This window comes from Mustela erminea, chromosome 8 (genome assembly GCF_009829155.1).
Source record: "Mustela erminea isolate mMusErm1 chromosome 8, mMusErm1.Pri, whole genome shotgun sequence".
Taxonomy (NCBI): domain Eukaryota; kingdom Metazoa; phylum Chordata; class Mammalia; order Carnivora; family Mustelidae; genus Mustela; species Mustela erminea.
In genome coordinates this window covers 13,658,353-13,683,736 of record NC_045621.1, presented here as the reverse complement: position 1 = coordinate 13,683,736, position 25,384 = coordinate 13,658,353, and the positions used below count along the sequence as shown (strand labels likewise).

The following is a 25,384-nucleotide window of genomic DNA, read 5'->3' as shown; positions in this document are numbered from 1 at the left end:
AATTATTGTTTGTACATGGTACAAATAAATTTTTCAGTACTGTACAGTGATGATGATTATGACTTTGAAGCACTGAAAGCTACTGAAGTGCCTTTGAATTAAGGGTTTAATTAAGGCCACACTACCTTCTTAAATACTCAGTGTTCTGGGTTTTTTTTTTTTTTTTTTAACTGGATATTCCTGTATGGTGCATATCTATGATATAGTTCCCAATCATGTTGAATAAATGGGCATGCCAAAAATTCTTAATTGATTCATATCGGTAATTTTAAGTTTTTCCTTTAATAATTTACAGAATGTTCTCTGCTCAGTTAAGGTTTGGTATACTTTGTTTTTATTTGCTTTTTATTTCTTTATATCTTAAATATTTAAACTTGTGTAAAGTTAAAGTATCAAATTGGTTCCTATTAGAGGGCTTAACCTTTTAACTCTTCAAATCAGAGTTTAGTATATGTGTGTATGCGTACACAGAATCTAATTTCCTGTTATCCCAGGTAGAATGTCATCTGATACTTTAGAAGAGCAAATAAAAACCTCTCTCTGATTTTGTAAACTGTTAGAGCTTAAATACCTACTCAAGTCACCTGTTGAAAAATAATTGGCTTGCCTTATAACTTTCTATGTCTGACCCTAACCGAAAGATTATTTGTATTGTACATGTATAGTTTTGGTAAATTAGAGCTTTCAGACTGTTACCTGGCATTTATTATAGTAAATAGCAACTAGGACTGGGTCCATTTCTGGAAAATCCTAAATGCACATTTCTGTCAGGCCTGAGTGACAAACTCGACAGGCTACTTGAGCTATTCAAAATGTGTGAGTATGCAGTTTGGTATCTTAATTTCGTTTGGATCTCTGAAAGTTCTTAGCATTTAGGTGGTGGAGCGTAGCTACTGGGGAAATCATCTTTTTTAGTTTATTGAATTCTTCAAAACACATTGCATTCTGCTATGGTTTAACTTACTAAAATGTGCTTCTCTGGTGTAGCAGAGCTGGTAAAATAGAACTTTCACAGCAACGATTTTATAGGACATCAGATTGGGAAAGGAACCTTCAGTAACATTTCGTGTAGCCGCTCCATCTGGTGGTTGACCGCAGCACCCTAAATCTGTAGAAGGGAGCCGATCAAGTCGGTAATGGTAACTGCCCCCACAAGGATGTTTTCCTTGAGTGCCTGTTCTGTAGTATTTGACACGCTCCTTTCTCACCTGCTCATGCACCACTGAGTGACTTGATGAATGACTGTGCTAGTAGGATGGACAATTGTAAGAAAGTTTGTGACATATTTAAAATCACTGTGACTGATTGCCAGTGTTTTGGCCATTTTATTTCTGTTTTACATAAAGCAAGAAGTTAAAAATAAGCATCAAACCTAAACAAGTTCAATAACAGCAATACAGAATCACAATTAAACTTGACTTCTGGATTGTAGAAGTACAGTTCCTGTAGAGAGCAAATACTTCACAAGCACTGGTGAGAAATCTGAGGGAATTATCTGCAAATACTAAGCTTTTCAGCTGCGGACAGTGAAGCACAGAGGAGGGCCAAAGGAAATTTGTGGGAAAGTTCAGATTCAGCTACTGCTGGCTTTAACATCCTTCTGTGTATCTTGCTTGTAAAGATCTTCCATCCCTTTTTTAATGATCATTTTAGGATAGATACTTTAATTAGATACTTGTTGACACTTAAGGAGATGTTAAAGAAAAATTACCTAATCAAGACTATACCTTAATAGTGTCAGTATGATTTTAAAAATGAAGTTATGAGGGTGCCTAGGTTGCGCCCTGGGTTGAATGTCCAGCTCTTGGGTTTTGGCTCTGGTCGTGATTTTGGGTTGTTAGATCGAGCCCCCACATGGGGCTCTGCGCTCATTGTGGAGTCCGCTTGAGACTTCCTCTCCCTCTGCCCCTCCCCACCGTGTGCTCTTGCTTGCTCTCTAAATAAATGAATAAATCTTTTTTTAAAATGGGGAAACTATGTGAGTGGTTGGATTTTAAAGGCACAGGAACAAACCCTCAAGATTTGTTAATTACCGGGGTCTAGGACAGTGCTGTCCAGTAGAACCTTCTGAGAGGATGGAAATGTTCTGCATCCGCACTGTCTAGTAAGGTAGCCAGTAGCTACATGTGGCTGTTGAGCACTTGAAATGTGGCTAGTGTGACTGGAGACTTGAATGTCTTAACTTATGTTTAAATAGTTCCATGTGGCTACTTATTGGCCAGTGCAGCTCTAAAATCTGTATTTTGAGGAAGTGAGAATATCCTTTTGCTCAAGTGAACGTTTACCAAGTGATTACCTTCTTTTAAGCGGACATGACATTTTAATTCTTAGGTTGAAATGGATGTGCTTTTGCCTTATAAATAGACAATAAATTTCTCAAAATATGAACTAACTCCTTAGTAGCCAGTAGCTACATGTGGCTGTTGAGCACTTGAAATGTGGCTAGTGTGACTGGAGACTTGAATGTCTTAACTTATGTTTAAATAGTTCCATGTGGCTACTTATTGGCCAGTGCAGCTCTAAAATCTGTATTTTGAGGAAGTGAGAATATCCTTTTGCTCAAGTGAACGTTTACCAAGTGATTACCTTCTTTTAAGCGGACATGACATTTTAATTCTTAGGTTGAAATGGATGTGCTTTTGCCTTATAAATAGACAATAAATTTCTCAAAATATGAACTAACTCCTTAGCTTATTCAGAATTATTTGCATTATGGAATTTCCATTTATCTGCAACTCTCATACACATTATCAGATGAAGTGCTTTGACTATCTTAAGATGATGTTAGTCTTACTAATTGAAACTCAACTGAATTTACTGCAGTTCGAACTGAAATGAAATTATTGGCCAGTTTTAGGCACCAAAGCTTCTGGATTTATGTGGTTCTAGAGACCATAAAGGATTTAGGTGAGTGAAGAGTTTACTTGAGTATGTGTGGTAGGGAGGGTTTGTGGGAATGGAGGTCCTAGAGTGATGTGAGGTGTGGGTTGAGGTAAACCAGATGAAATGGGACATCACTACAGAAACACTTCTGTCACCACCTCCCAACTTACTTTTTGGTTTTCTTCTAGTCTTAAGGTCTGGGTATTTGTAGGAACTGGAAATAAGAGTAGACCCACGATCTGGAAATGTTATGTGTCCACTGTAGGGCACTGGCTTCCTTACAGAGTTCTTGATGGAAATGAAGATGTTTCTCCAAAGCAGCTTTTTGCCTAAGGAGACAAGCCAACCACAATCCAGATATGATTAAGCATCTTAGAAATTGCCCGTATAGACCCCTCCTACACTGTTGGTGGGAATGCAAGCTGGTGCAGCCACTCTGGAAAACAGCATGGAGGTTCCTCAAAAAGTTGAAAACAGCTACCCTACGACCCAGCAATCGCACTACTGGTATTTACCTCAAAGATACAAGTGTAGTGATCTGAAGGGGCACGTGCACCCCAATGTTTATAGCAGCAAGTCCACAATAGCCAAACTATGGGAAGAACCTAGCTGTCCATCAACAGATGAATGGATAAAGAAGATGTGGTATATATGTACAATGGAACACTGTGCAGCCATCAAAAGAAAAAAATTTTGCCATTTGCAAATACATGGATAGAACTAGAGGGTATTATGCTGAGCGAAATAAATCAATCACAGTTACATGATCTCTCTGATGTGAGGAATTTGAGAGGCAGGACTGGGGGGGTCGGGGGTAGGGAGGGAAAAAAATGAAACAAGATGGGATCAGGAGGGAGACAAACCATAAGAGACTCTAAATCTCCCGAAACAAACTGGGGGTTGCTGGGGGTTGGGGAGGAGGGATAGGGTGGCCGCGTTATGGTCACTGGGGAGGGTATGTGCTGTGGTGAGTGCTGTGAATTTTGTAAGTCTGAGGATTCACAGACCTGTACCCTGAGGCGAATAATACATATATGTTAATTTTAAAAAATAAATTTTAAAAAATTGCTCTTATAAGCTAGTAGAAGAACTTTGGTTTTGAGCAATCATCAGACTTGGGGCTGCTGATCTCGCATTTTAGTGGAAGATCATATTTACTTTTACTACTAGAAAAGTGAAAGGAAAGGCAAAGCTAGCAGTTCTTAAACTCGTATTGCTGGAAGGGACTCCCTTGTTTTAGAGATGAGGAAACAGGCCAGAGAAAGAAGTTAAAGTACCTGGGCCGATGTCACCCAAGTGAAGATGAGATAAAGCCAGCTGGCATTAAGTTCTACCTCTGGGTGCACTGAGGCTATACCTCTCACTGCTTTAATTACTTGGTTTTCTGCCTTCAGCTACTTGGACTAGCTTTACAAAACCATTCAGCTTGCTTTTGGTCTCAATACTTACGAACCCAGTCCTGCTGCTCTGACACATGGAATACATAATTTTGATTTTGAATCAAGACTTCCCTAATCTGTCTTTGAATTCACTTCACAGCTGGGGTGGGCAACAGTTGAGAAAAGCCCAGGAGGTGAGCAACTCAAGGTGAGGTGGAAACCCTTGAAATAGAATGGTTCTGGCTGTCTTCGCTTTCTGGTCCCCTGAAGAGTACTTTTTCACTTCGGTTCAGCTTAAGTTGTAGAAAAACACATCTGAGGTGGGTAAACTGTTACAGTCAAGACTGGACTCACACGCTTTTCTGTGTTGGGTCTCTGTACCCTTCAATTTTGACGATTCTAAAGAATGATATCTATTTGTTGCTTTCTCTAAGGAGTGGAAATTCGTAAGAAAGCAATGATAGAGCACCTAGCTTTTAGAGTCCATTGAAACCACATTGCTCAAGAAATTGTATTATCAGAAAGATGAAATGATCTTTACTATTGTAAAAGAATGGGGGGGGATACCATTGGCCCCTGATAATTAGTGCACCAAACAAGTTTCTCATGAGATCTGGTCTTAGCTTACTTCTCTGATCTCATCTGGAAGTAGCTGTGCCTTGTTCCCTTAGTTCCAGCCATATGACTTTCCTTTATTCTTCCAACATGCTAGTTGCATTCCTTCCTGTGAACCGTTGCCCTCACTGTTTACCTGCTGGGATAGTCTCTTCCCAGATGTTTATGTGGCTCTCTGCCATTCAGGTTTCACCTTATAGAACTATGAAAAGCTTTGCCCTTGGCAACCAATCTGAAGGAAGGGTCCTGCAATCCTGTCACACGTTTAAAACTTTTTCTGTCTAGCATCTATTGCCAGCTAAAAAAAAAATTGTCTTTCTACCCCCAGCCCCAGAATGTAAATGCCAAGGGAGAAGAGACATCTGTTTTGCTTACTTCTGAATTCTCAGTGTCCAGAAGAGTGTTTGGCACATTGAATGTAACCAGAAAATACTGAGAAGGGCAGTGGTTCAGAATCAGGGGGTCTCAGATGTGGTCCTGGCACGGCTGCTGACTCACTCTTCGACTTGATCAAGATCCCTCCCTGCCTCCTAAGGACTCAATTTTCTAATCTGTAAACCAGAAGGCTGAGAGTGACGAAATCTAAACTCCCTTCCAGCTTCACTACAAAGTCTATAAGCCATGAAGACATTCTGTGATACCGACAGCAAAACAATCTCAGGATTTTAGTTCTTCCAAACCACGCGTACGGAAAGCGGGAGAACTTCCCTTGTCCGGAGGCCGTGCAAATGGGGAATCAAGCCCTTGAAACCATCTCCCTGTGGCAACTGTTGCCCGACTATCCCCTACCTGGCTTCCTCCTGTGCTCGCGTCATGGCTTCCTGCAGGGCCAGCCGTGCTGCCTCCTCTTCCCGCTGCCTTCTCTCCTCCGCTTCGAGCCGAGCCTTCTCCTCGGCCTCCTGTTTCCTCCGCAGGTGCTCCAGCCGTTCTTCTTCAGCCATTTCCAGCAGGCGTTTTTCTTCCTCTGCTAACTGCATTTCCAGTTCCTTCTGCCTTTGCTTCTCAGCCTCTGCAGAATAGAAAGTGGGAGAGGGGTAGGTTCCACGGGGGTCCTGTTCCTGGAGAAAGTTCTCAGACCCAACCCCCAAGTCTGATTCCCAAGGACTCGCCAGGAGATACTATGCCGGCTTCCCTGCCAGCTGCCAGCTCCTCTGTGGGGATCAAGTTGGGGTCCATGTACAAATTTAAGAGTCCTCTATTAAGCACGTACTATGTGCAGTGCACATATGAGTACAAAATGAGTACAAAACCTTGGCAGAGAATTTTCCAGAGCCTGAGGTACTCGTGGGAAATATGCAGGGAGCTGGGGAGAGGCGTCAGGTCGGGGTCTGGAGAAATTTTGTGCTTGCTCGGCTGAGCTGACCGGCCGGAAGCGGGTCACCTGCTGACACATGCTGAGCCTCACAAGTGAGGCCACAGAGATCGTGCAGGTCCACACGTGAAAAGCTGCCCTGAAGCCACCCAGATGTTTGCTTCCATGGGCAAGCAGGGCTCCAGCCCCCATGTAGGCAGCCCCTGGGCAATGCTGGAAGGGCCATGGGAGGGGCAGGATCCCAGTTCAGGAGGTGACTGAATTGGGAGTGCGGCCAAGAGTCCTTTCCACGAGTGAGTCTGTGTTTATTTTGATCATGTGTCTCGGCTCACTGCGGTCACACAGACTCATCCCTTCTAGAAAGAAGAGCTTATGCATTTAGACTGCTTCACGCACCAAGGCTTAGGGTAGGAATAACTCCAGGGAGAGTCAAGTGCACACCCACAGTGGGATAAAAATACATCTGCCCCAGATAGGAGGTGCAGGCGGCTCCAGGAGCCCTTCCTCACCCGCCCGCTCGGCTTCCTCCTGCTGCTTTCTTCTCTGCAGTTCTCGAAGTTTCCTCCGGAACTCCTCCTGCTGCCGCCGGGCCCTCTCCCGGGCCACCTGCAACTGGAGTTGTTGCTTCCTCTCCTCTTCCTCCCGCCGCTGCTGTTCTTCTTCGAGTCTCTGTTTCCTCAGGCTGAGGAAACAGCCACGGGATGGTCAGGGAAATGGCCGCCCAAACTGGGACATCCTCGTGAGACGAACCCATGGGCAGTGCCCCGGGGGGTAGGGGGCGTGCTTTGAGGCTACGGGCCACGGGGACATGCCACTCAGAGGACACTGGGTGTCCAAGGGAAGCCAAGCAAAGAGCAGAAGCAAGAAGGCCGCTGGCCTGGAGCTGGAAGCCGCAGGTTTCCTCGCACAGCCCTGTGCTCTGGGGCAGGGGCACTCCTTCCCCAAGCTTCATTTTCCACTGTTAGGAGATGAACCGTAGAACTCTGGAGGCCTCCCAGGGTTGTTGGAAAGAGTAAATGAAATGAGTCAAGGCCTATGAAAAGAATCTAGAACAATGCAGACAGATGCAGGGACTCAGCAAAGGCCTGCTGGGCTGGGAAGCAAAGCCCTTCCAAGAACACCCCATGAACATGAACCTGGAGGCTCCGTCAGGGTCAGGAACAACCCGGTACCTTCCAACAGGGAACAGAGAACGGGCCGTGCTGTCTGCCTACTGGGCACGAGCCTCAGAACCAACCCTGGCGCTAGTGGAGGTCGACCTGGGCTTTTCCCGCTGCCCCCGACCTGCCAGCGGCCGAGGCCTGCGGGACCCACCGCTTCTCCTCCGCGCGGGCGCGCTGCTCCAGCTCCAGCTCCTCCTGCATCTTCTCTGCTCTCTCCAGCTGCTCCTCCAGGAGCCGCTGCTGCTCCGCCTGTTCCCTTCTCTTCCTCTCCACCTCTGCGTGCCTCATCGCGGCCCTCTCCGCTCGCAGCCTGTCCCGGGAAGCTCCCTCTCGCTCCCTCTTGGCCTGAGGAACCAGAATGTTCTGGTGAAAGGCAGAGCCTGTCTCGGGGGCCTGCCCTCCTCCCCAGCTCCGAGACGAGTCCCCAGTGGTTTCCGCACAGACCGTGGCCTCTGCTTGGGGCTGGGCGGTCTGACTGGCCTAGGTCCAGGCTTCGTACTCGCTTCGAGGTCTCAACTTAATTTTCCCGATATTGTCTTCCTCTTGGGGCTGTTACCGGGGTTAACTGAAGTAGGGCAAGTGCCAAAATAACGTTTGGCACATGGTCGTCTGGAGTTTTCGATCCTTGCTGCACTTTACAATCACGTAAGGAGCTTTTAAACCGGACTTGAGGCCAAGGCCCCTCCCAGACCAATTCAATGAGAACACCTGGGTGGGGGGGGGGGCCTTGGTGGTTTCTAGAAGCTTCTCTGGTGACCCAGGACTGGGAAGCACAGGTTCTAGATAAAGCCTAACTTACCACAGGTGGTCTTAGATGTCAATGTATTAGACTCACATTGAGTCCCAGGCAAACCCACTTTTTAAACAGAAGGTTTTCTCAGCTAAAATGAAGGATGTCTTCACTTTCCTTTTCTCCCTAACACCCTCTATACATTGTCAGAAATGAGCCCAGGAGGGAAACTTTGACTGTAACTCTTCCATGGGAGCTTTGCGTATCCTGCGCTTGGGGTGAAACTAAGCGGCTTATTAGCCTTTGCAGAGCAGCAGAGTACTTTGGCTTGATAATACATCTAAGAAATTCTGATTCTTTCACAGATTCAGGAAAGTTCTGCCCACAGCTTAAAATTTTCACCTGCGGTGTAGAGCAGAAGTCCATAGTCTGCGCAGCTAGGAGGATTGGGAACGATAAAGGAAAAATCTCTCTGAAACCCTTTTTAGTTGACCGTGGGCAATAAAATAAAGAAAACCATAGTAATTTAAAACTGACAAGAGCCCTACTTATAGAGTCAAAGGACCTGGATGTAAGTCTCGGCTTTACGGCATGATGGTTACGTAACTTCTGGCAACTGGGCTGCTTATCTCTAAGCCTCAGTTTCGAGGTCTGAGAAATGGGGATAATCACATCTGGCGCACAAATGTGGCCGTAAAGATTAAATGAGATTCAGCAGAGTTGCACCATATGCACCTGTAACTTATGTGGGGTTAAGCATAGCAGTTTAGCTGTGAGTATAATTGTGGCATTCAAAGATACTCTTTTTTTCTCCCCTACAACAAATGTAGTTCAGCACCTTCATGCCAGTGGAAAAAATTGATTTATTCCGGGGGCACCTGGGTGGCTCAGTTGGTTAAGCGACTGCCTTCAGCTCAGGTCATGATCCCGGAGTCCCGCGATTGAGTCCCACATCGGGCTCCAGCTTCACGGGGAGTCTGCTTCACCCTCTGACCTTCTTCCCTCTTATGCTTTCTCTCTCTCAAATAAATAAACAAAATATTAAAAAAAAAAAAGATTTATTCCAACAGCAGAAGAAAGTTTGCTTGTGTTGGTCTTACTGAGAGATATATCTGTGTGGTATTTTTAAAAATTCATTGTAGGGGCGCCTGAGTGGCTCAGTGGGTTAAAGCCTTAGTCCTCGGCTCAGCTCATGATCTCAGGGTCCTGGGATCGAGCCCCACATCGGGCTCTCTGCTTAGCAGGGAGCCTCCCCACCCCCACCCCCGCCTTCCTCTCTGCCTACTTGTGATCTCGGTCTGTCAAATAAATAAATAAAATCTTAAAAAAAAATTCATTGTAGAGGGAAGGCTGGGTGGCTCAGTCGATTAAGTGTCTGCCTTCAGCTTGGGTCATGATCCCAGCGTCCTGGGATCAAGTCCCACATCAGGCTCCTTGCTTGGCAGGGAGCCTGCTTCTCCCCCTGCCTCTGCCTCTGCCTCTGCAATAAAATCTTTTAAAAAAATTAATTGCAGAGATTTTCAAGGGTAATTTTCCTTACACTCACTCAATTTTTCTCTTAAATACTTGACATTAGAATCAAGGCTCCTGAAACAAAATAACTTTTATATGCTGCAGCACCTTGTAAAGACAGACAGATACGTGTCTGACAGCTATGTGCCACAGAAAAGCAGCTTAGGAAAGGAGGAATTTCTGTAGCCTTTGGGTGGTAAACAAAACATGAGCTCCTAGCCAGGCCAAGTCAAGGATATGTGCTTGGTGGTGGTGGGGTGGGGTAGGGCCAAGGGTTGGGGGGGGGCACCTGGGTGGCTTAGTTGCTTAAGAGGCTGCCTTTGGCTCAGGTCATGATCTCAGGGTCCTGGGATCGAGCCCCATGTCAGGCTCTCTGCTCAGCAGGGAGTCTGCTTCTCCCTCTCTCTGCTCATGCTCTCTAATAATTAAATTAAAAAAAAAAAAAAGAGGGTAGGTACTTGGCTCTGATGGTCAAAGTCCACCTTTCCCTGCAACCGTGAAGCCTGTGCCAACTTCTTGTTCCTTATGGGTTGCGTATATGCTGTGGCATCTTGGAAACCTCACAGAACACATCATTTCAGAGGGGCTTTGCCACGCTGTGCCTTTTCTTAAAGGGTCAGACGGTATCAAAGTAGAACAACTGAAACCAAGCTGTAGTAGCACTGTTTCAGTAACTGCAACGTGGTTCAGGGCAGTTTCCCCCACCTCTGCCGTGGTACCAGTGAGAACAGAAATCTCTCTGGCCCAGGTGAGAGTATTGGACCTTACTTTGGAAGGGTCCTCGTAACTTCGTTCTTCTTGAGATCCCCTGTTGGCAGGTGCGGTCTGGGCAGGTGATGATCTTCTGTCTATGGACACTTGGCTCTCCTGAGCATCATATTCGTGGGAGAGCCCAGGGTCCTCTACCACAGACTCTGCAGGGGAGAAACCTCTCTCAGTAGTGTCTTCTGTTTCCTTAGAGTTAATGACATCAGGCCCACTCAGCTCTGCTACATCCAGATTCCTTTCCTTCTGTGTACTTTTCCTTTTGGCTCTTGGTTTTTTTTCTTTAGGAATTAATTCTGATTTCTTTTCAGCCTTTGCTTCCTTTGATTTTCCTGGAGAAGAACAATGGGGGACAGAGTTGTAGCTAAGTAAATGTCACCTCTGCCTGTTTTCCAGTAGCTTCTAAACTTCGGTGGAATCACCTGGGGTATAGATTCCTGGGCCCCACTCCCAGAGTCTGATTCTGCAGGAAACTGCATATTAATGTTCACGCCAAGTGTTTTGAGAAGGACAGTCCACAGACCACCCTTTGAGAAACTACCTTATCCTGTTTGGATCAACTGTCATTCAGTAGTCTTTCTACTAAAGAAGGTCTGTTTCATCCTGATCTACGGTAGAAGCAAGACTCTCCACGGGGGAAAACTACAGACACACACGGAAAGTCAAGCCTCAAGAGTCTGGCTTCAAGATGCGGTTTTGAAACCTGGCAGAGTTTAAGCCTTCCATCCTCTCCGAACTCTTCCTCAGTTCACCTCTGGGGACCACAAGGATTTCCCTTCCCCAGTCCTGCCAATGCAACCCAAGTCATGGGCTACAACAACGTAAGGTCAGCAAGACTTTAAAGAGCAAATCTCAAAAATAGATTGGGCCCACGAGACAGTCCAATCCCTTCCTTTCTGACAGCCTTTGATGTGCCTGGAGGGTCTTCTCAGTCATATGGCCAGGAAAGAGCGGGTGTTAAGTTTTAAGCTAAGGTCTTCAGAAGCATGGGATTCTACACTCCTTGGAAAGTGCAACACAGGGAGCCAAGAAGAAAAACAGCAGCGGGGGTGCTCATTCAGAGCCCCTTTCATCCTTCCCCTTCCCCCATGCCCCGTTCTCAAATGAGGATCGTTATCCGTTCACAGAGACACGGTAAGACCATGTACTTGGAATCAAACGTCAGGCTCCGAGTCTGGGTCCACCAATTCCTGTCCAGTCTGTTTGATCTAATGCAAGCCACCCTATCTCTCTCAAGCCTCAACCACTACGCCTTATAATAATAATAATGCTTACTGGGGTGCCTGGATGCCTCAGTGGGTTAAAGCCTCTGCCTTCGGCTCAGGTCATGATCTCAGGGTCCTGGGATCGAGCCCCGCATCGGGCTCTCTGCTCAGTGGGAAGCCTGCTTCCCTCTCTCTCTCTCTGGCTGCCTCTCTGCCTACTTGTGATCTCTGTCTAATAAATAAATAAAATCTTTAAAAATAATAATAATAATGCTTACTTTAAGGGCGATGTTCTGGGAATTTCATGATGTCGCGTGTGTGGGGCTCTCAATACAGTGGGTATTCAGTAACTAGGGGATGTTTTTATTATTTCCTCTCTTGTTGCAAGTCTCAAGGCAAGCCTGGTTTCCTCTCTTCCCTCTCTCCTAAGATACTGACATGAAGTAACGCTGCAACAGCGTCTTAACCAGACATAGTCCAAAAGACTCAAAAGCAGGTGGTTCGTCCCACCGGATTCATGCTGATTCTCTGTGACACCTCCCAGCCCCCACTAGGTGTCTTTTCCTGGGTCGCTTGTCAAGGGCACAGTCCCCCTTACCAACAGTGGCCTCTGCTTCCCTGTGGACCTTTCCTTCTTTCCTCCCCTTGGGCGCCTTGGACTTGTCTGTCCTGGTTCTTTTCTTTCTCTTGGCTTTGCCAATCAACTCCATCTCCTAAAAATTAAGGAAAAGGACCATGATGTGCAGGAAACAAGGAAGAAAAAAACCGTCAAAGGAAGAGTATGTTGACCAAAACAGCACGGCTTCGAATGGGCTTTGTGTGGGTTCCACATGGAGCAGAAGAGGGAGTCTTAGAATGGAGCTGGTGCTGAGATGCTCAGCTTCAGCCTTTCCTTTAATCCTGCTGGGTCTAATGCCAGAGGAGGAAAGAGGAACAGAACACACTTTCTTGATGCTAAATCATGATCTACAGAGTTGGATCAAAGTGAAGCAATTTTTAACTTTGATAGATTGCTATTGCTACAAATATTGTTTAGTTTAAATCAAAGCCAGCTTTAGTCACTGTTGCATCATTTGCTAACTTTCCAGAAGTTTCTCAAGCAGATGACCACAACCACGTCAGTCTTCACCTTTCCCCATGGGCTGGGACAACCATGGAGAGTCCTCCTAAGAGAGGATGGCAGAGTGGGGACGCGGCTACCCACTCAGTGCCGGTAATATTTTGACATAATACGTATTTGGTCTTGATCGCCAGTCTCTGGCATGGAGCTCCTGAAGCCATTGTAATTCCTAGAGCATAAATGTGGAAAGAGTGGCTTTTGCTTTTCATTAACACAACTCTTTCCAACCACACCTGAGATTGTGTTAATGAGTTGATTTTAGAAAGCACCTTAGGAGGGGGTGCTGGTTACCAGGGGAACCAACTGTGTTATTAGAGGGTTGGAACGTTCAGCCCAATACCGCCAACCTCAGAGGACGAACAGGCTAGCTTGCTTTAATCAATGCTTTTATCGATCAAGGCCTGTACTGATGAAGCCTCTGTAAAACCTGAACCAAATGAGTGTGGCTTGCTGCGGGGTTGGTGAACACATCCACGTGCAGGGAGTGGGGAACACACCCTCACCTCCATGGAGACAGAAGCGCTCGCATTTGGGACTCTTCTCGACCTTGGCCTATGTACCCTTTCATGTGGCTGTTCAGACGTATCCCTTAACATATCCTCTGTAAGGTGCGCCTGGCTGGCTCAGTTGGCGGAGTGTGTAACTCTTGAGCTTGGGGTTCTAAGTTCGAGCCCCGTGTTGGGTGTAGGGATTACTTAATAATAAAATGTTTGGGGCACCCGGGTGGCTCAGTTGGTTAAGCATCTGCCTTTGGCTCAGGTCATGGTCTCAGGGTCCTGGGATAGAGCCCCACGCCGGCCTCCCTGCTCAGTGGGGAGCCTGCTTCTCCCTCTCCCTCTGGCCCTCCCTGGGATCACTCATTCCTCCTCTCTCTTTCAAATAAATAAAATCTTAAAAAAAGACAAAAAACAATAAAATCTTTAAAACGTCCTTTGCAATAAGTCAATTATAGCAAGGAAATGACTTTCTGAGGTTTGTGAACCATTCTAGTGAATTATCAAAACTGAGAAAGGGCTTGTGGGAACCCTCCATGTATTGGTGACAACCTGGGACTTGTGACTGAAGTCTTGTGTCTGAAGTGGGGGCAGTCTCGTGGGACCGTGCCCTTCACCTGTGGGGGCTGTGCAAACTCCAGGCAGGGTCAGAATTGAACGATGGGGCACCCAGTTGGTGTCCTTTGAGCTGGAGACTGATTGATGTGGAGAAAGACTCCACACATCTGGCGCCAGAAGTGGTGTGTAGGTAACTGAAGTTTCCTTTTAGTACCTTTGTAGGAATTAGACATGGGCACGCCATCCTTTGGGAGAATGAAGCCCATTGCGGGGACGCAGGGCGTGATGAGTGAACCGCAGACTGGATTTCAGCTCTCACTTGTCCCTTTGCCATCCCCATCATACAGAGTCAGCACTTACGCAACTGTACATGGGAGCCCACTGGGAGCAAGCTTTGGACCAGGCTCCTGGATGTTAACACTCACGCTGAGGTCGCCTAGAGCCTGCTGGTCGAACAGTCTCGCTTCGGTCCTCCCCTCCGATCCTCTTGGAAGAAGAGAGGCATCTACAGGACCCAGCCTGTCTGGGGACTCGTGTCCTGGGAGTGTCCCGGGCAGATGGCGTACATCATAGTCTCTGCCCCTTGAAGAAAGAATGAAACAACAGGACCAGACTGAATCGAAAACTCTGCTGGACAAGGAAGAGGAAGAGTCAGCAAACACTGAGCCCCCATTTCTGCAGCGCTGTCATGGACATTTTACACACTTGGGTTAACCTTCTTTTCCTCAACACAGCCCTGAAGAAGGTAGAGTAACAAGTCGAGTCTTCCCTTTAGATTCTCTTCGGTTAAATCCTCAATTTAGAGCGCAGAAGAAATAGTTTGCCTCTCTGGGGTTGTGTATTTATGCCTTTGGTTGAATGACACATGGTTGTCGAACCAAAGGTCTTCTATCAAAGGCTTAGCTGAAAATAAATGACCTTTAAGAAAGACTGTCTTAGGAACATGCCACTATCCATCCACTCTGTTATGCCCTTTGGAATTCTATTCCTGATCAGATCTGGCCACCAAAAGGTCACGTGCTGTGTCTGTGTGATCCCCTGTAGGATTGCTGTCACTGACTCTCTGCCTTGAGGAGAACAGACTTATGTTCTCTGGGCAAAAGGGCCCCTAAAAAATAGCCACGTGGGTTTCAGGAAAGCGGCAGCAGCAGCTACCTCCCCAAGAATCCGTCTCTTAGACAGCAACAATGCGCTGGTTCTGGGCATTTTATTTTCTAGCTAAATCAGTATTACATTCACTGTGCTGCGCTAGTACAGGACCTTACTGGAGAAGCTTGAGAAATATTTGTTGAATGAGGTAAATGGAATTTCCTGTAAATATATGAGTCTTTAAATCCTTCAATGTCACTCTATAAAAACCCACAGAAGATTTATCCTTTAGAATTTAATGCTAGGAAAACATTGATTTCCCCCGAGGAGCAGGTGCGCTGCAAATGAGAACCACAAACCTGACTGTGTTGCTGCTGCTTCTTCGTCTTATCTTTCTTGTCTGTCAGTCTGTCTTTCTTTTTTCTTTTTTTGCTTTCACATTTAGGAATCTCTATTCAAAACTGCAAGTCTGATCTTTAGTTACAAGGACTATAGTGACTTCTGTGAAGTGTTATTGGTATTCTTTTTTTTTAATCCTCTGGCTCAAAATTTTTTTTCTTTTTTGGTCACCTCACCTTTTTCTTGGCGACGGGGTTGCTATAAGTCATTTGAATCCATGGTGGAAAAAGCCGAGGTATAAAAGCTAAAAAATGGAATTTTGTGGGTAGCTGCCTCCACACCATAGCGTGCCTCCCTCCCTTTGTTTGTAGAGAGCATAAAGCCTTTTTGACCCAGGAGAGACTCCTTACGGGGTAGGCAAGGGTAGGTTCTCAAGTCACTGACCTCATGGGGGGTCACAATAGGCTATAGTTCTGGCTGCCAATGCCAGATGGGGCTTAGGTCAAGTGATGGGGGCTATAGGCCGAGCCTTGGTCAGTGAGCTTCAAATAAGCCCAGAGAGCGCATAGGAAGCACTTTCTATGTGTTAGCTACTTGTGTTAGTACTATTAAGTACTATTTGTTTTACCCAGAGCCGACCGAACGCTGAGAGGAGAAACCAAGGCTGAGATGACAGACTCCTCCTTTCTAGGCCCGTTCGTAGATCTCAGCTACTTAGAAAAATGGAGAAAGTGGTTTCCATGCTGTTAAACTTCACTCCTCACCCACCCAGCCAAAGAATATGGTTGAAGGAGGAAGCATGTCACAGTATAATCCTCCCCAAGACTCCGTTTCTAAAACAATCATTCTAGATGTTCGAGTATGCAGCTAGCCTGAGAATCTTCATGCTTAGAAAAGACAAAAATTAAATTAATTACAAACAGAAAAAGGAGGGGTGCTTGGCTAGCTCAGCCAGTAGAGAATGTAATTCTTGGTCCCGGGGTCGTGAGATCAAGCCCCGGGTTGGGTGTAGAGTAGTGACTTTAAAACAAACAAAGAAAAATGAAACAAAAATGGAGCAGTCCATGTCATTACAGCTTTGAACACTTACGTCTTTCGGACAGTATCTGCATCAGGGTCATGGTCAGCCAGGGAAGCTCTTAGAGGGTCAGGGATCATACTCCTCAGCTCGTGGTCTGTGAGGACAAAGAGCATCCTTAATGCAAAGGACAAGAGGTAATAGAAAACAATCCCAGACATGGGGAAACATCTGCTAGGTTCGCAGTCAACGACACATAGATTAGTACAGTGAAGTATGTTATACCTAGAAAATAAGCAAATGCTGCACAAAGCAGTGCTGGCCCATAGCAAGTGACATTACAATTAGTAGACTCTTTGGGAAAGCGATGGGACAGTATGTACCAAGAACCAGAAAAATGTTCCTGTCTTTGATCAGGATCTCACTCCTGGGTATTTATCATGAAGAAATAATTCAAAAGAACAAGATTTTGGTCCAAAGTTGTTATAACTTTGTTATTAATAATGAAAAATTAAAAACAACTCAATAGTGGGAGATTGAGGAAACAATTCATGATGCATTAATTTGACATTTAAAATTATGGTTAAAAAGATAAGCAATATGGAAAATATGGTATAAAAAAGTAAAAATGTAAACTATAGAGTAGTGTGTTAGAACTCTATAAAATACATATGTAAATAAATAAGGGCTATAAAAGAAAACAAGAAAAAAATAATAGACTAGGAGGGCTCTGTGTGTTTAGATTTCTTCTTAAAACCCCAGTGTGGTTATAACACTGAAAATGAAATTGATTAGGGAAGATGGGGTGGCTCAGTCATTTTAGCATCTGCCTTCAGGCTCAGGTCATGATCCCAGGGTCCTGAGATCAAGTTCTACATCAGTCTCCCTGCTCAGCGGGGAATAGGCTTCTCCCTCTCCTGCTGCCTCCCCCCTGCTTGTGTGCACGCACCCTCTCTCTCTCTGTCTGTCTCAAATAAATAAATAAAATATTTTTTAAAAACCTAAGAAAAACTAGCCTGGGTGGCTCAGTGGGTTGGGCCTCTGCCTTCGGCTCAGGTCATGATCCCAGAGTCCTGGGATCGAGCCCCACATCCGCATCTGGCTCTCTGCTCAGCAGGGAGCCTGCTTCTCCCACCCTCTCTGCCTGTCTCTCTGCCTGCTTGTGATCTCTTTCTGTCTATGAAACAAATAAGTAAAATCTTAAAAAAAAAAAAACTTAAGAAAAACTAGAAAAAGTGATGTTGGCTGCATTAAAATCTTTACAGGAGAAATAAATAGTATTATTTAACACTTTAAGAAACCTACCTAATTATAAAATTTAAATAAGTGTAAGTTATCATATGTCAATTATCCCTCAATAAAGAAAAAATGTTAATACAAATAAAATACATAAAACAGGGTTGGCACTTGGTAGAAATAAACAAAGAACCAAAAAAACCCTCACCCATGATCACTCTACTCACATACAATTATTGCAAATATTTTGGTGTATGCACTTTCATGCATATATAATATATACTCATTTTAATGGAATTTTAAAAAGTATATATAATTTTAATTTACTTTTGTTATCAGAATTTCCCTTATAATTAAATATTCCTGAAAGTGACTGTAATAACAGCATAACATTTCACTGTACAGATGTACCATAACTGAGTTAACTAAATGTAACTTAAAATTCAGATTGTTCCAAATTTTTTATAATTAGTAAGAACTTTGCATGACATATCCTTGAAAGATATGTTTTTGATTATTTAAAGATCTACTCTTTGTTCACATCTATGATTATTAAAGAATATAAGTATTTAAGGCACAGTGTTTTCTGCTAAATTGTTCCCCAGAAAATTTGTACTGATTTATCCTGAGAAAATGTTCATTTCCTTCCTTCATTTGTCACATGCTTATTAGATATTTACTACATGCCAGGAATTGTGTTAGGTACTGGGAATACAGGGGGGAGTAGGATGGAAACACCTAGACTTGGGGTGCTTAAATTTTATCGGGGAAGATGGATATTAACACAAAATAAAACAAAACCAAAAAATAAAAGAAAACTTCTAAAAAGGAAGACTCTAATAGGCAGTCTCTATTTCTCTTTGAGCAGTAGATTCTTCTGTGAATTTATTTTTCCTCAATTTTGTTTATAGGTATTATACCTTTAAGGAAAGATTGGAAAGGAAAAAATTCACCTGTCATCCTGCCAACATCACCCCTACAGTTAATCCATTTTTCAGCATTCAAAGTTGTCTGTGACACCTTCACTCCTTCCCAGCCCACAGCATCTTTGTCACTTGTTTTTTTTTTTTTTTCCTGTCATTCTTAAACTTGAAGGGTGGCATGTGTTGTGTCCCATATCAATTTCCCGATCTAGCAGTGGGGACAAAATTGTTAATGTACGGGGTGCTTGGGGAAATTGGGGAGGTTGATCGGGGTGGTACCTTGGAATTTATTTTGTCTTGGATCATATGGAACATTAACAGAATTGTGATAAGGGGAAACTCTGGAGGAAGCGGGGTGCCGGGGGGGGGGGGGTGGCAGGCCCCAAGGTGGCTGGTTCAGTAAAGCCATCGCACTGATGACATTCACAGCTCCTCACAGCTCTCTTGAACTTTGGGACAGAGCACTATAGGACCAGCAGAGGGCGCATTTGTATTGACCAAAACCCAAAGTCCTACATGGGCATAACTTCACCAAGTTGATTAGAACTGCAGCCCGGGTCAGTTCTGGGAGGGGGACCCTAGAAAAGAGCTCCTCAAAAAAGCCGCCCCCAACTCCGCCCCCACCTCTAGTATAATAACCTGGTATTTAGGAAGTATTGGAATAGACTAGTGTACAACTTTTTTAACTGCTTTTCAAGAATCTGTAAGATATTTTGCGAATGCAGAGTGTAGAAAAAAATAGCGAACACTGAGCACCCATGTCCTTACCACCCAGCTCTGTGAAATGTTAACATTTTGCCATATCCCGATTCACATTTTTTCTAAAGAAATAAAGTATTTCAGATACTGTCCAAGACTTTTTTGTATCCCATTCAATCCCGTTTCTTTCATTCTTTCCTTGGTGGTAACCGTTCTCTTAAATTTGGTGTTTGTCATGGGGCACACTACCCCAAAATATAGAACCTTTGCATATTAAATATTTCAAGCTGAAGGAATTTGAGGAACAGCACGTGAGAGAAGGATTCTCTGACCACTGCCCCTTCTCCTCTGAAGCAGGTAGTAAGACCTTCACTGGGGAACCTGGGTGGCTCCAATGGTTGAGTATCTGCCTTCCGCTCAGGTCGTGATCTCGGGGTCCTGGGATCAGCCCAGCCGTTGGCTTCCTGCTCAAGGGAGAGTCTGCTTCTTCTCCCTTTGCCTCTCCTTGCTTTGTGCCGTTTCTCTCAAATAAAATCTTTTTTTTTTTAAGATTTTATTTATTTATTTGACAGAGAGAGAGATACACAAGTAGGCAGAGAGGCAGGCAGAGAGAGAGGAGGAAGCAGGTTCCCTGCTGAGCAGAGAGCCCGATGCGGGGCTCCATCCCAGGACCCTGAGATCATGACCTGAGCCCAAGGCAGAGGCTTAAGCCACTGAGCCACCCAGGTGCCCCTCAAATAAATAAAATCTTAAAAAAAAACCCAAAATAAACAAACCCATATCTGTATATAGATATATAGATTATATATAGATTGTAGATTATATAAAACATATATCAGATTATATATAGAGATTATATATATCATATATAGATTATATATCAGATTAGCCAAAATGTAAAAGTCCACAATATGCATATGCATGTGTATATACATACATATATAATGATTTTTCTTGTTTTTATTTTTTGTTTGAATTAGAATTATCTTGATTAGCTGCAAAGTTGACTTTTTTTTTTTTTAAGATTTTATTTATTTATTTGACAGACAGAGATCACAAGTAGGCAGAGAGGCAGGCAGAGAGAGTGAGAGAGGGAAGCAGGCTCCCCGCTGAGCAGAGAGCCCGGATGTGGGACTCGATCCCAGGACCCTGAGATCATGACCTGAGCCGAAGGCAGCAGCTTAACCCACTGAGCCACCCAGGCACCCCAAAGTTGACTTTTTTTTACACAGCCATTTACTTAGGTTTCCTCTTCTGTTAATTGCCTGTTCATATCTTTTAGCCATATTTTATTTGGGTTGATTGTCTTTTCCTTCTCTATTTGTAGCAGTTCTTGCTGCATTTTGGATATTAATGCCTTGTTGGTTTTATGCACTGCTGATATTGTCTTTTTGTCTATGATTTGTCTCCCCCCCACTCAAGCTTTTATTTATTTATTTATTTATTTTGGTAATCTCTATACCCAACACGGGGCTCAAACTTACAACCCGATATCAAGAGTTGCACACCACTGTGACTTGCCTTTTAACTTTGTATTTGCTGTCTTGTCAAAAATTTTAAATTTTGGGGCGCCTGGGTGGCTCAGTGGGTTAAGCCGCTGCATTCGGCTCAGGTCATGATCTCAGGGTCCTGGGATCGAGTCCCACATGGGGCTCTCTGCTCAGCAGGGAGCCTGCTTCCTCCTCTCTCTCTGCCTGCCTCTCTGCCTACTTGTGATCTCTCTCTGTCAAATAAATAAATAAAATCTTTAAAAAAAAATTTTTAAATTTTAATATAACCAAGGTTGTCAATAGTTTTCTCTATGGTTTATGTTTTGAATCATAGGTAGCAAATTTTTTCCTTTCCCAAATTCATAAAGATATTCTTCTATATTTTCTTCTAAAAAATTTAAAATCTTCTAAAAATTTTTAAATTTTGGCTTTTTCAGGGGTGCCTAGCTGGCTCAGTTGGAAGAGCACGAGACTCTTGATCTTGGGGTTGTGAGTTCTAATACCATGCTGGGTATAGAGATTACTTAAAAATAAAATCTTAAAAAAATTATTTTTTGCTTTTTCAAAAATTATACCTGATATTTTGTGAGGTAAAGATTTTAAAATTGGATAACCAGTTATTTCAAAATTATATACTGAAAAATAGTTATATAGTATATATATATATATATATATATATATATACACACACACACATATATATATTTCATTCTTTATACTTTTGCCATATAATGTTTCCATATGTGGATGCATTTATTTCTGGATTCTTTATTTTCTTCTGTCTGACCCTAAGCCAATATCATAAGGCCTTAAAGTCGTTTTTGATATTTAATATTTTTGATATTTTAGAATTTGGACTCTGTTTTTCTTCAAAATTTTATTGGTTATTTTAGACCCCTTTATGAATTTTGGGATCAACTTATGTTCTTCCAAAAACCCAACTGGGGACTGAGAAAAACCATAATTGCACTGAATTTGCAGATTAATTTAGGGAGAATTGTTACCTTCCTATTTGTGAACATTCTATACAGCAGCATACAAAATGTTCTATCTATTTTTGGCTCTTTTAATTTAATTTAATGAAATTTTGTAATTTCTTCAAGCAAATCTCACACACCTTTTTTCATTTATTTGTAGGATATATATACATTTATCTATACATATGTATTTAAAAATTACATTTATCCTCCATTCCTATATACACTGTACCAGTGGACAAGCGGTGGAGGAGGAAAAGTTGTTTTGTTTCTTTTGGGAGGAGTTTGCCAAGTAACAAGGAGAAGGAACAACAGAATTTCAGTAACACTGTTTCACAACGTCTGTGAATGAATGGATCTGTAGCTGTTGGCTTGTGAAGGGATCAAGCAAACGTTCGTTTCCTGATGGAAGAACACAATGCCTTCCAGGAAACAGTCTTGCTAAAGGGGAAAACCAAATCTGAATCTGACCAGGTCTCTAGACCTGAGTACTAACTTTTGTTACAGGGGATAGAGAAGACAGAGAAACACATTAAACTACACCATGAGGAAGCCAACAGCGAAATCTAGATTGTGGGAAACTCCTTAGGACAAGTGACTCAATTTCTTAAAAATAAACTAAAAGAGGGTAAAGGAAAAGAAATGGAGGGAACTTAGAAATTAAAGGCCACGTAAAGGCCACACCAACCAACTCCAAACAAACAAACTCTGAAACAATTATAATCATTATGAGACAGTTATGGCATTGAAAATACAGAATATTCAATGATATTAAAGAATAGTTCTAATTTTTAGGTGCAATGGTGATATTAGGGTTATGTCAAAAATGTCTTTTCTTGTTTTTTAGAAAGAGATATATATACACAAGGGTATATGGGTAAAATGATATAAGACTGGAAAATTTGTTTGAAAATAAAATGGAAGGGAGGGGTCGGGGATATGGGTGAACAGTATCAGCCAGGAGTTGGGCCCATGGGATTCTTGTGCTGTTCTGTTCGTCCTGGTGTATGGTTGGGGTTTTCCATGATAACAACGATCCTAACATTGCATTATAAATTGTGCTTTATGTTTTGACACGCTATTGTTTCTCCACAATTGAGTTTTATGTATTGTTCTATATTTAGTAATCTTGTTGAATTTTTGTCTTCTAATAACTTGTCCGGAGAGACCCTCAGATTTTCCATGTAAGTAATTCTATTGTCTGGGGATAATGACACTGTCATTTCCTTCTTTCTGTCTTTTTCCTTTCTTTTGGTTTCCCTACTGTGCTACCCCCATGTTGAAATAGAAGCAATGACAGAGGGCGTCCTTACCCTACCTAGTTCTTTGTCTCGAGAGAATTCTTTTAAAATTTCCACCATTAAAGTGGAATGTTTACTGCAGGTTTTTGGTAGACAGTCTTTATTAAAATTGGCAAGTCTTCCTCTGTTCCCATTTTGATCATTTTAAATCATGAGTGGGTGAATATCATAAATTTATTTTTCCTTTTGTATCCAGTGAGATGACCCTAAGGTTTTTCTCCTTTAATCTCTTGATGTGAATTACATAAACAGAAGTTCCCATATTAGACCATCTTTGAGTTTCTGGGATACACACACACACACACACACACACACACACACATACACACACACCCTATATCATAAAACATTATATATTTAAATATAAGCTTAAGGACTTGATTGGCTAATATTTTATTTAGGAGTTTTGCATCTTTGATCATAAGTGAGATTGGTCTGTAAATTTCCTTTCTTATGTTGTCCTTGTCTCTAGCTTCAACTTCCGTTTTCTTTTTTTAAGATTTTATTTATTTATTTGACAGAGAGAGAGAGACTGTGAGAGAAGGAATACAAGCAGGGGAGTGGGAGAGGGAGAAGCAGGCTTCCCGCCGATCAGGGACCCCAATGCAGGACTCGATCCCAGCACCCTGGGATCATGTCCTGATCTGAAGGCAGATGCTTAATGACTGAGCCACCCAGGCGCCCCTGCTTTTTGGCTTTGATGAACTTGGGTCTCAAGTTAGAAATAAGCTTTACTTCCTGGAAGGTGAAGAGAATTTTCAGGATCAAGGGGCAACAGCTGGGTTCTGGGATTCTGGGGACTTCCCTGGGGTTTCCATTTTGAGTTAAGCAGAATGAGCCAGAAACATTCTTAAGGATGGACCACTTCCCACCAAGAAGGACTTTGAAATACTTTCCAGGAGCAAAAAATAAAGATGTAACTGAGTGTGTAGTTCATTCCGCTGCTAAGAAGCAGCAGATTATTCTGAACCCAATACGGGGGCTCCAGACCGCAGAGCCTGGCAGGCTACAGTGACTGTGTAGGCCTCACAGGGAGCAAATCAGGAGCAAGGAGCCTTGACTGACATCAAGTCACAAGTGGATACCACTTTCCAAGCTGGAGGTTCTGGGGCCGTGGCACCATCTCAACTCCCGGGCACACACTTCTGATCTCTTTATTTTTTCCATAGCTTTAAGAGAAATTTTTGCAACACTGGCTACTCCTTACTTCTTTGCGCAGGCAGGGAAGTCATTAGATTTGCTCCTTCTGGAGCTTTTTATGCCTGGAGTCAGGAACTGCCCCTGAGGACAGGCTTTTAAACCTCTCCTTGTAGCTAGGTGGGCCACTGGGAACTGTGCTCCTAGCAGGCAGCAGTGGGCCCAGCACTGATGTCTTCTGTGTGAGGACAGAAGGACACAGAGGACACACACAGAGGACACGGATGTCTTCTGTGTGAGGGTGAGGACATGCTGAGCCAGCTCTGACCAGGTAGAGCAGGGTAATGGCAAACGGTATTGCAGAGAGAAGGAATGGGGGCCGAGCTGTCCTATGCCTTGCCTGCCGGACTGGACTTTTCCACAAGGGAGAAATAAACCTTCCATCTTATTTGAAGTCATTTTATCTTGGCCTTTGTTAGAATCAATATCCTAACTATTACACATCTGTCTTTTGAATAAAGCTCTGAGCCTTTTTTTCCCGTTGCAGAATAGAAGTGGCTCACTGGTTTCTAAAGGTTTCTGTGAGACACGTGTTTCGACTTTTCTCCCCATTGTTTGAGGCTCTTCATTAGGGATCCTCTGTACCTCATGCAGGGCTCCCCAAACCTCCCACCCCTAAGAAAATATTAAGTTCTGCCGCACTTGAAGGGGTTACGTCACTAACGTTGGAGAAGGCTCCAGAGACACTCACAGAATGCGGAGGCCGGTAAGACTGCCTCGTTCAGACTGGGTCTGCGGCCCACACTCGGCCTTAAGGAAAAGAAGGACTTACACAGAGGACTCACTCCATCAGTCCCCCAAGATCAAGCCCCGCCCTCCACCATCACTGAGACTGATCTAGAAAGTAATCATCATGTTATCAACTTAGCACCAGCCTCTCCTGACAAGGTGCAATTTATGGCTACTAAATTAAGGTTTCCAAGAAATAGATGAAGAGTTAGCCTTTAGTGAGCACTTACTGTATGCCAGACACTGGTATATGTTGCACGTATTAACTCTTTTATCTCTCCGTCACCTTATGAGATAAGCAGTATTAGTACCTACATTTTACAGATGAAGAAGAAGATGCCCAGAGAAGTTCAGTAGTACACTCCAGGGCCTGCAGTTAGTAAGTGGGGAAACCAGGACCTGAACCCAGAGAATCAGACTTGCTGTCAGTGCTTTTGATCACTATGACGCTGCCTAGACAGTACCCCTACTCCTTCCATCCTCATTATTTTTGAAAGAACAGATGAAATCAAATCGCTGCTAAATTTAAGAGAAATAAATTCTAGAAACAAGGCCCAAGGCAGTGATTCTCAAAGTGTGGTCCCTGTGCCACTGCTATTAGCATCACTAGCGAACTTACTAAAATTGTAAATTCCATGACCTCAACCCAG

The 25,384-nt window shown here is 43.6% G+C and overlaps 1 protein-coding gene across 4 annotated transcripts in view; it reads right to left on the bottom strand.

Annotated features, from left to right (window-relative positions):
- Nucleotides 1–133: 133 nt before the first annotated feature.
- KIAA2012 (KIAA2012 ortholog) overlaps nt 134–25,384 on the bottom strand; it is a 102,696-nt gene continuing 77,445 nt past the window's right edge. For 3 of the 4 annotated variants that reach the window (XM_032354454.1, XM_032354453.1, XM_032354452.1), the window contains exons 16-21: nt 16,255–16,339; nt 14,162–14,318; nt 12,163–12,277; nt 10,363–10,691; nt 8,075–8,078; nt 7,547–7,704 (exon numbers count right to left, since the gene is read on the bottom strand). In XM_032354454.1, the coding sequence (XP_032210345.1) occupies nt 7,637–7,704; nt 8,075–8,078; nt 10,363–10,691; nt 12,163–12,277; nt 14,162–14,318; nt 16,255–16,339 (758 nt within the window). In that variant the 3' untranslated portion in view covers nt 7,547–7,636. Of the gene's footprint in view, nt 1,633–3,053; nt 3,213–5,666; nt 5,887–6,698; nt 6,872–7,503; nt 7,716–8,074; nt 8,079–10,362; nt 10,692–12,162; nt 12,278–14,161; nt 14,319–16,254; nt 16,340–25,384 lie in introns of those variants that run through there. The other variant, XM_032354455.1, reaches the window with a different exon arrangement.